We start from the raw sequence: 10,659 nt of genomic DNA, 5'->3' as shown, positions 1-10,659 counted from the left end.
CCTCTTTTAACTCATCATTTTATTTAAAACTACACAAGACAAACTTGGAACAGGCAACCTATCAAAATCAGTGTTCAAAGGAGAGGGGGAAAAAAATTAAATACATTTTCTTTATTCATATTTAAGCTTCTTTGATGCTTCCTAACTGTGACAACCTGAGCAAAGTAACCTCCAGGAACTGTTGCAGCATGTTTGTAGTGACGATGTGTTGTAGGATGAGTGTTTTTCCAGCAGAGGGACCTTTTTGAGATGAGATTTTCCGTCCCAACTGGACTTTTTTTTTCTACTGTATCATTGGTTTCCACTGGATGGTGCTAACTTCACCCCTTACACAACCCATTTTTATGGATAACTGGGTCATTGTGTGGGGATTGAGCATTTGGTCAATTAATGAAATTGGTTGTTGGGTTTAAAGTCTGGGAATTGCAAGTTTAATTAGAACAAAATTGCATATGGTAAGACCTTGTGACAACAGGGAAGAAAAAAATTCAAATCCTGAAAAACTTCCCAATATCTACTCAATAAATATCTGCACAGGAATAAGTACAGATCCACAAATACATAACTCATAACAGACACTAAGAGAGACATAGCATCTCACTTTTTGGGGAATATTGAGATACATGTGAAAACTAGTTTCAATGCTTGTAAGGGATGCAGTGATTGGCTTGTGGTGCCGCCACTCTCCTCTCCTTATTGCCTTTTAGTTTACGAAGTTACCTGTTTGTTCTGGTTTAATGACTGCAAAAACAGCCATAATAACAAACATATAACATTATTTTGTATTACTTCTGAATGCCAGTTTTTTAAGGATGAAGTGGTGTTACTGCAAAATTTCGGTTCAATTATCGGCTGAACAGCCATTTACTACTGTGTGAATTTGGAATATGGTGCATAGTAATTAACTGATAGAAAAGTTACATTTTTTTCATTCACTAAAATATACTGACTGCTGGAAATACTGAAATTTTGGTTGCTGTCATCTCTCATTAAATCAAAATTCATCTACTACTGCTCTGAATAACCAGGGATTTGTATGTCAGTCTGTCCTCTCACATCAAATTCAATCTGATTAAATGACCAGTCATCTCAACATATCCGGACTACATATCAATAATTTCACTGTTGACACCAAAGACAATGGAGAAGCTCCATAATGAGCAGGTGTGCAGGAGCGATGTGGTACGACGGGACAAATCCTAGTCACATAAGCTTTTTTTTTCCCCTCTAGGCCTCTTTTACTCTGCCAGTCCATAAAGATTCCAGGCGGCTGAGGCACTATTTGGCGAGCGCATTGGGTTCGGGGGAAATAAATCCTTCTTTCTTGCCGCAGCGCTGAGAAACCTATCTAGTGTGAACTTCGTTCAGACGGGTTCTGCTCAGCTCTCCACAGCCATTATTGCTCTGCAGTGGAAGGGGGATTCTCTTGTTGGCTCAGCGACTGGTGGTGATTGGCATGTAAGCTAGTTGCAATACTGTGAACTCAATTTTCGATCCACAGCAGCGTCCAGTCTGTCTCCGAGATGAGACATCTAGGGCTGGTCACCGAACTGAGATACGTTTATGGCACGGACTCAGTTGCTTTGGTACTATCTAGTAGGAAAAGTGCTTTGTCATTCAGTACCAAATTTCGATATGGCTCCATCGAGACTTTTTCGTTGTGAAACGCTTAACTTTTTGCTATGTTATTGCGGGAGTAATATTCATCAGCTTTGGTGAGCCAATGCAGCGTTTAGCGTAAATAGGCTGTACGTGGGCGGCCCGCCCACTCGGTTTCAACCGAGGTCAATTTTACATTAGAATGGCTCATTTGAATCTTTTCAAACTAATTTTTGGCAACACACCTGTCTGAGTAACGTTCGGCTCATCTGTTTCTACTGATAGCATGTAAAGCATTAGGGTGCCCTAAGGCTTCCACGTGAGACCTTTAGGGGAACGCCAGTAAATTGTGCCGTCTAGCGAGAGCTTAGGTGACGTCTATAAAGTAGCTCCAAAAGAACCTGGAACGGGACTAGCTTTTTTTTTTAATTTATTTATTTTGACATCAGACCCAACATGTACCCTTGTCCTTGACGGTATGCTCACTCACCTTTCCCTCCCTGTGGATCCTGGGGCTTCTGAGGCTCTTGTGAGCGTGGGCTACCTTTGGCCGGTGACGTCGTCCCAGAGTCTATTTTGACAGTGCTGCCGGGGGATGAGGACGGCGCGGCGGTCGCCAGCCTCAGATTTGTGAGGCCGGGTCTCGTGTTGACATAGCCCGGTGCCGCATTTGCAGAAGCTGGTCTCACGTTGACAGGGCTGACTCTCGTGGGAGGCCTGGAGCAGATGGAGGGCTGGGGAACCGACTTCTCCTCAGTTGCACTGGCTGACTTCAACTCGGGCTGCAGAGCGAAGAGTGACAAAAGAGGACGGAAGAGCGCGATCAGTGTTGACAGCTAATTCACATACAGTGGAATTACTGTCGTGTTTGATTAAATCACTGGATAAATGATTCACCAAATTGCAGTTCTCAAATGACAACACTGCGCCGTGATGGAACACACAAGAGCTATGACCACTGATTAAGAGTTCAAGGATGTGTGGAGAGAAAATTATAAGGTGACTTGAAAATCAAGCTGCTGCGCTAATCTTCCTTCCTGATCTTACGCCTTCTTAATCAACAATCTCCCTCTCCCCTCCTCTCACAGGATGACTCCTTCCCTCTCTATCAACTGGAGAAAACCTGCAGCAGCGTTAGCAACAGCCACAGCACCAATCCAACCGTGTCCTGTTTCCAGGAAGAAAAAAAAAAAAAAAAATCACTCCATCTACAAACAAGACATTCAACAAAATAATGAATCTTGCGAGGGGAGACTTTAAGCTTTGAATTCTTGGCTGTCAGACTGGCCAAACCTCCTAAGGTGTGGATGCTCATCGCCACAGCAGCACGGGTGGGCCAGAGATGTGTTGGGGCCTGTAATACGGGAAGGCTGGTATAGATAGAAGATGCGAGGGAGAGACATTTCCTTCTGTGGCGAAGAGGAGGGGAAAAACAGAGAACAGAGGACAGCTCACGCGCCCAAACCTCAGGAGACGGTCCCACAATCCCATCCATCTGCGACTGACGCATTCTCTATCTCTGGCGTTTTAATTCCCTGATCAAGTTCATCAACCATCTGTTCTAGGGCAGTCCAGAAATCCTGCCTTGCCTTTGTGATTCAGCTGTTCTTGCAGAGTGTGTCACCTGCACGCACGCACGCACACGCACACGCACACACACACACACACACATTTGCATGCACATAAACACTGAAAGAAAGCAAGGGGAGCTGGAGAACACACTCCCCAGATAACGTAAGGCTGGAGCGATGATGGAGCCAGTGGGAGGACAGTTCGGTTCAGCTGTTCCCCGGAGAGAGCTGAGAGGGGTGCGGCAGCTCAGACAAGCCGGAGCGCAAGAAACGGAGAATGCTGGGGAAAGATGATCTGCAGAGAGGCTGGGAGCGAGGGGACAGCTGGCCCTAACCACCATTTCCCGTTACTCACAGAGGGTGGGACCGCCACGAAAAGACACACAGCCACTCTGAGGCCCCATTGTAAAGAGCTGAAGACTGGATCACTCTATTGTTAATCCCACCTTGCCCGAATATGTGAGGCTGTGATTTAAAATGGGCTGTTTAGTCCAAACGACGCTCGTAACGTAACTGTTCTTTTCTTTGAAAAAAAAAAAAAACCATCTAGAACGACAGCAAAATATTGTAAAAGTTGAAATGGGATTGCAAAAAGAAAAAAAAAAACAGACAGTTTGCTTTAATTCATAGATACCTTCTCTGCTGCTGGATGTGGTGAATGCTCACTCACTGACACCTGTGGGTTTAACAAAGACATTACATGAGTGGTCCAGGCCATGATGCAACCTGAGAGCTCGCACAGCTCAGTCACAGCATGCAGTTGCTTGAACTCACCGGCAGAGGGAGTAAAGTGCTCGTCTCCTCGCATTTCCCCTGTTGGGAGAGACAGTGCCATGTTAGTTGATACTGGAGGCGACACGTCAGCCTCCTTAACTTTGACTCAGTTCAGTACTTGGAATGAACAGGGGGGGGAAGAAAAGGCAAGAGTTTATGAGTTAGTTTAAGAGGTGGAATAGTTAATCCTATAAATGTATTGCAAATGATACGTATTTTAAAAAAATAATAATAAATAAAAAAAAATAATAATAAAAAAAATAAAAATATATATATATATCTGCAGTGAGTCTGGGGGTAACGTGTCTAAAGGAAAGACGGCGAGCAGCTGAGTGAGCAGCGCGCAGCTTTAGCTCAGATAGCCGTCGTGGTTCAGCCCAGATGAGACCATCCGCCCCGGCTCGCTCCTGCTTAGTGCGTGCAGGGTTGCCATGACAACACAGCAAATCTCTTTTTGAGATAGCGTGAAAAAAAAAAAAAAAAAAAAAGGAGGCACCCCCTCACACACGCACGCACACACGCGCGCGCGCACACACACACACACACACGCACGCACACACGCTCTAAAACCAGCACGCTTGTGCACACGAATGCACAGCCCAGAAATCATCTGCACTTTATTTTGACACAAAAGAGATACCCCGATTTGATAGTTTTTAACAAACTGCTCCAGTGATGGAAACGTTGGGTTTGAAATGGAAATATTGATTTGATAAAAGGGATATTATGGGATGTGGTCAGCAATCCAGTGATTCTTAATCTCAATCTTGTTATGTCACATTTTAACCTTTCGATATGAAAAAAAAAACAGAAACTAAACCGTGAAATCTGATTTTTTTTTTTTTTTTTCCCCCCCATATCCCCTGAATTATCTTTGTTCTCCAGCTTGAGAATCACCAAAACTGATTTGATTTCTGAGGGCCACAAACAAACAGCTACACACCTTTAAATTCAGTGAGATGCCAGGTTGTGCTTTAGGAGGGAGGTTCTCTCTCTCACTTCTGACAGGCTCTGTGATTTTTCTGCTCTTCAGGATTGTTTGATGGCTGCAAAACATAATTAGACCATGTTAGCAGAATCATAATTGGATTTATTGACAAGTAAGTTTTTACATATGAATTTATCTCTGTCTAGTGGTGCGTAACAGTCAAAATTGAAAAAAAAAAGAAAGAAATAGGAAGAAAAAAACAAGCTTTTATATAATAATATTTTACAATACACAATAAGTACAAGAATATGCACTAGAGTAAACATGCACAGGAAACAGTATGTGTAATGGGCAAGTGTAATAATACAAAGAATACTAATAATTCTGTAAATGTAACGCACCATGTTGGATGTGATGAGTTTACAGATGTGCAAAATAAGATTATAGCCCTCATGTTATCCTATGTGAGGTGTATAGATAGATAGATAGCTAGATAGCTAGATAGATAGCTAGATAGATAGATAGATAGATAGATAGATAGATAGATAGATAGATAGATAGATAGATACTTTATTAATCCCACAAGGGAAGATTTTTGCACTACAGCAGCATTATAGGTACAAACGTGTATGATGTGACCTTGTCGATACGGCCAGCTTCATCTTCCTTTATACAACAGAAACCCACTTTAATCCCCTCGAATTACAGTCTGTAAGCAACATTAATGGATTTCTCAATGTTACATGTTGTTTACTGTCTGTTTTATATTCCAAATGTTTATTACCATGTGTTGTTCTGAAGACTCGGCACCTTCTTTTCTCCAAATCCTGAGCAGATGAACTTTGCGCTCAGCTCATCCACCTCCCCGATGACAATGACCGCCACGTCTCCATCTCGGCCGAGCAGCCAGCTCACACTCTTACTATTTGCTGTTAAAAACACAAGCACGCACACAACATAAACTAACTTGAAACACCATGTCAAAGTTTGGAAGTGATTGTGAATTACCAAAGAGTCTATAATCAGAGAAATGCGGAAGAAACAAAACTAGAATACGGCAAAATATTTTATAGAAAGATATCAAACTCATTAATAATAACAAAATAATGTTTTCAGATATTTTGATGTAAAATGTGTTCTTTACAATCCTTTTCAAGTTGCTGACTTGTAAAGTTTATATCTAAACTTTTCAGGATTTTGAAACCCCAATCAAACAACTCATTTGAAATGCTGTATTGATAACTGTCCTAATCTCTGAGATAACGACTTGTTACTTCGGTCATTCTGAAATAAAACCGTCAACTTATCAGCAGTGTGTCTGACAAGTTCGGTCTGCTCTTTTGGCTTCTTTGACAGGATGAACAGCTGGTGGGGCCCAAGAAGTGCGACTCAAATGTACGAGAGAAGTGCGCTCGTGCTCCTTTGGACAACATAAACAGAGCTGAAAGTTACGAAAATCCCTAGTTGTGTTGCTCCAGCCCCCCTCTCCCCACCCCTGATTGTGACGCGACAGCGTTGCTTAATTCCCACCCAAAACCCAATGCCAATTTCTAACCCCAAAAATATCAGTAAATGCGATCTCGTGTTCAACGCTCACTTGGCTGTGGCTTCTCCTTATTTGTCTTTGTCTTTGCGAGGACGCTGCGTCATCGTGAGTTTACAGGCAAAAGCGGCGCACGCACTCTCGCGGGTTTAGTCTCTGCCCTCCGACAGCGTTTGGGAGCACAGAGAAGTTACTTTATAGAGATAACCCGGCTGACGCAGGCTTCGGAGAGGAGGGCTCCTCGCTTGAAAACATACTTTCTGGTTTTGAACTGGTTTTGCCAGCCTGCCCTGTGGATCGCATTCCAGCGGGACATGCCACGGGTGCTATGAAAACACAGCAGTCAGAACAAGCTCAGGAAACAAGCGAACAGCCCCAAACTGACAGCAGCTGCAACCACAACACGGTTGTCAGGTGCACAGAAGGTGAATCCGGTCAATTTAGCCCGTGACCCTGCTTTAGTAGATAGACAAGTTCCAATGCAGTCTACAATAATGCAGTGCGCATCAAAGGGGACATAATGTTTGTAAAATGATAGAAGATCAATTTCTACATGTGAGGATCAAAATCAAAGTTACTAATCTGTGAAAAAGTTCAGTCAAAGCTGCTGTTTTTCTGCCTTCGTTACTGTCACCAGTCTGCCTCCAACATAAACACACGCATACAGTTCCAGTCAGCACTTAAACACTGATTACCATAAAGTCATCTTAACCACAGAAAAAGTCCCCATGATCTGAGAGGGCTAACGGCTAAATGTGAACTCTTTAACCACAGCCGTGTGGGACGACGGCTTCGTTCCGTGCTCATGAAACAAACTTCTCTTTCCCGCGAGGCCATCTAGATAAAAATCTCAAGTTTCTCTTTGTTTTTCGAACACATACATTTCCTGCAAACTTCCTGTTTCTACCCCTGCCAATTGTTCAACAGATTGAGCCGTGACTCACTTCCTATTTTTACACGGAAACACCAACACTATTTCCTCTGCACAAATGGCAGAAAAAGAAGGAGCCTGTGTAGAGAAGAGTTGTGATGTCGGCCTGCAGCCGCCATGCAGCCCGCTCAGGACAACTGCGTTGGTCATTGGGAGATAGACGGAGCACTGTTCTCTCACTCTGCACCGCAGTTGATAGTCAGCACTTTGTGATCAGCTAAGACAAGACAGATCCTGTTAGGATGTCAATCAGAGTTAATGCAGTGAGCTGCTAACTGGCTTTAAGTCATACTGTGATATTATGAAGCTGCAGCATCCTTCCAAACCTCTGCGGTTCGCTTCGCCATGTAGGAGTGCTTCTTCAGAATGTATAAATAGTGCAGTTTGTTATGTCAGAGTCATTACGCAACGCGTTTCTCGTACTGGTACTCCCTACTAAACCGTATGAGGGAAAATGCGGACAGGCGAGATTTCTTCGTGTGCGTCAGACCAGTTTCAGGATCGACTTCCTGACTTTCTGGTTGTCATTTTTTTTGTTTGTTCGTTTGTTTCACGCATGCTGTTAACTCCAACTGTTGCCTTTTTTTTTTTTTTAAACCGGAGCCGGCACCTGATAAACAAATTTACTATTCACGTTGCACGAAAGCAAAATATGTGCATGTGAAGACTATTATGTCAGGATGTATCACAATAGCACCTCTCAACACACTGTTATTACTTTGCCCTCGTAAAACGTTAACTACAGGGTGAATATTATTTTACCGTGACATCTAATTTACTTTGCTTTTGTGAATGTTAACATTCTCTGAGTGTGATGTCAACATGAGTTCATCAGCATCGTCACTCAGCTGTAATTGTTTAAGACTTGAGATCTAAATCAATGCTAGTGAAGGATAAATAGCCTTTACTTTCTGTCTCTAAATCTTACAGCATGTTCCCATTGGTTCTCCCCCCCGCCCCCCAAGTCTCAGTTTTTTCAGGAGACTTCAAACCAGCCGAATGGACTCGAGGTAAAATTCTCTGTACGGGCTTGCAGACAGCTGTTGGGATGGCGGGGAACCTCAGCGACAGCAGCTTAGGATGTCTGTCCCAACTGATGAACACCTGCTTCGAGCAGTCCAGTTCTCTACGCTTCTCTATCAGGTAATTCGCAGGTCAGTCAATGCACAAATGTTCACTGAGAGGAGTCAGAGTGTCAGAATCTTTGTTGAAATTGTGACTGTGAGTAGGCTTGAAAAACTTGAAGCTGCACTCCGTCCCTCCAGATAAACAGGAAGTCAAGTTAACAGAGGTGATAGGTCGGCATGGTTACCTTTTCTTGGCTTTGTTCGCTTGGACTCGGCGTCCCCCCCTTCTCGCTCCAGTTTCTCCTCCCGCTCCTTCCAGCGCCGCACCTGTTCCTGGCGCATTTTCAGGAACAGAGTCTTTTTCTGGTCCTCGTTAAGGGCGTCCAGCACATCAGGGTCGATGTACATGTCCTTTAAAATCTGCTGCAGCATGTTGGCAGCTGAGCGGCGGGTTAACTTGGTACCACCTGGCCAGGGAGTCGGAGGGAAGGAGGTGCTGTCCTTTGGCCAGCAACTTCTTGAGGTGGACGGTTTGTAGAGGTGGTTTATAGTCTCATGTTGTCAGGAGAAGACCTTCACAGCTTCTTTTATCATCAAATCACTCTTAAACTCTCTTCATGAGTCAAGGAGCAAGCCCATTCTCACACTGCCCTTGTACATACTGCACAATCTCACGCACACTCACTCAAACACACACTCAAAATCCGGTTTCCTCTCTGTTGTGCTCCCCACCCTTGCTTAGATGTCAGTTTTCCTTGACTTTGGAGGTCATCCTCGGGAAAATCTACAAGAAAACCACACGGAGAACGTTTGGAGGATTATGTTTTGACCTTTTCAAAGCTGCAGTGACACATATGTGTGTGTGTATATATATATATATATTTATTTATGTGTGTATATATACATATACATATACATATATATATATATGTATATATACACATATACATATACATACATATACATATGTGTATATGTCTTGATCCCACTTTTTCTCAGAAACATCTTTTTTTTTGGAATAATTCCTTGGGAGATTCTGTTTCAGCCGGGTATCTTGTCCCTCCCTTCATGAATACGGAAGAGCCCAAAGACAGTTTCTCCACTGACAGAGGGACTGTAGCCTAGAATGGGAGGAGATTCCACAGGAATGGGACTGTTTCTGTCATCAGTGGCCCACCTCGCTCCTTCCCCTCCCCTCCACACATCCCTTCCCAAACCCATGTTCCTTTCTCTCCCCCCCCCAAAAAAAACCTCCCACAAGATAGCGGCTCCATTTTAACATGGTCACTGCCTGGTTGTAAAAAAAACACCAAAATAACTGGGTCACAGCAGAGGATAGCGTGAACCGGGTTCTTTAAGAAGGGGACTGAAATGGACCCCCTCCAATCACAGTGGGTAGTTAAACAATGGTTACCACCCTACTGCAGCACTTGGAGGGAAAGAAAGCTTGTCTGAGACTGAGAACTATCAGACTGGTAGAACACAGATTGGTGTGTGCTAAACACACTGTAGGGTGCACTGACGGAAACCCCAGAGAAGAGGGGGGAAAGTGAGTGACACAAAACAAAAGGGAGTTGTAAGAGAAGGGTAGAATTTGGTGAAGTACTCACAGTGGGATGTAGGCAGCCGCTCCACAGCAGAGTATGCTAACTAAGCTGAGAGAGTCAGAGTGCCTGTGGGTCCTCCTCGTCTTTGTGTATGACTGGGCTGATGACATCACAGCATTCCATAATCTCTTTCCCTCCCTCTCTCTCTCGCTCTCTGAGACACTCTCGCCCGCTTTCACACACACATTTTGATTTAAAAAAAAAATTAAAAAATGGGAAGAGAACAATTCAATAGGTCGACACCTCACACATTCAATCATTCAATAAGTTGTAAAAGGACTGAAAATCCTAAACCTAAACTTTCGAGTTCCTTTCCCACATGCAAACCTGAATACACTGAATACACACAACACATTTAAATACAAATACAAAAAATGTTTACATCAACATGGTAATAACAACTAATTTGAGACATAACTCACAGATGTTCTTTTTATTTCGTAAAAAAACGTACATGTAAGTTTATACATGCTGTGCTTAATTGAATTATACTTTGAATGTCATGTCTTATTTTCTTCCTATAAACAAGGACTTTTTGCCTTTGAAATGTGAATCACAGATGTCTAGATATAATGACAGGCACTGTGACTAAAAACATGAGCTTTACAGTTTAGCACCGTGGTGGGAATGTTTGTTCTA

At 43.3% G+C, this 10,659-nt stretch overlaps 1 protein-coding gene across 3 annotated transcripts in view; it reads right to left on the bottom strand.

Moving 5' to 3' along the window:
• Positions 1-10,111, bottom strand: part of LOC138196427 (nucleolar and coiled-body phosphoprotein 1) — a 15,490-nt gene extending 5,379 nt beyond the window's left edge. The window contains exons 1-7 of one of the 3 annotated variants that reach the window (XM_069146446.1): positions 10,024-10,111; positions 8,659-9,197; positions 5,657-5,801; positions 4,888-4,990; positions 3,945-3,983; positions 3,805-3,846; positions 2,090-2,381 (exon numbers count right to left, since the gene is read on the bottom strand). In XM_069146446.1, the coding sequence (XP_069002547.1) occupies positions 2,090-2,381; positions 3,805-3,846; positions 3,945-3,983; positions 4,888-4,990; positions 5,657-5,801; positions 8,659-8,845 (808 nt within the window). In that variant the 5' untranslated portion in view covers positions 8,846-9,197; positions 10,024-10,111. The remainder of the gene's footprint in view (positions 1-2,089; positions 2,382-3,804; positions 3,847-3,944; positions 3,984-4,887; positions 4,991-5,656; positions 5,802-8,658; positions 9,198-10,023) is intronic. The other 2 variants (XM_069146448.1, XM_069146449.1) reach the window with 2 other exon arrangements.
• Between the last annotated feature and the right edge of the window lie 548 nt (positions 10,112-10,659).

Source organism: Embiotoca jacksoni, unplaced genomic scaffold (genome assembly GCF_022577435.1).
Source record: "Embiotoca jacksoni isolate LCO1_2020_lvr unplaced genomic scaffold, fEmbJac1.0.p SCAF_13, whole genome shotgun sequence".
NCBI classification, from domain to species: domain Eukaryota; kingdom Metazoa; phylum Chordata; class Actinopteri; family Embiotocidae; genus Embiotoca; species Embiotoca jacksoni.
The sequence above is the reverse complement of the archived record's forward strand: the minus strand, read 5'-3'. Positions and strand labels throughout refer to the sequence as shown.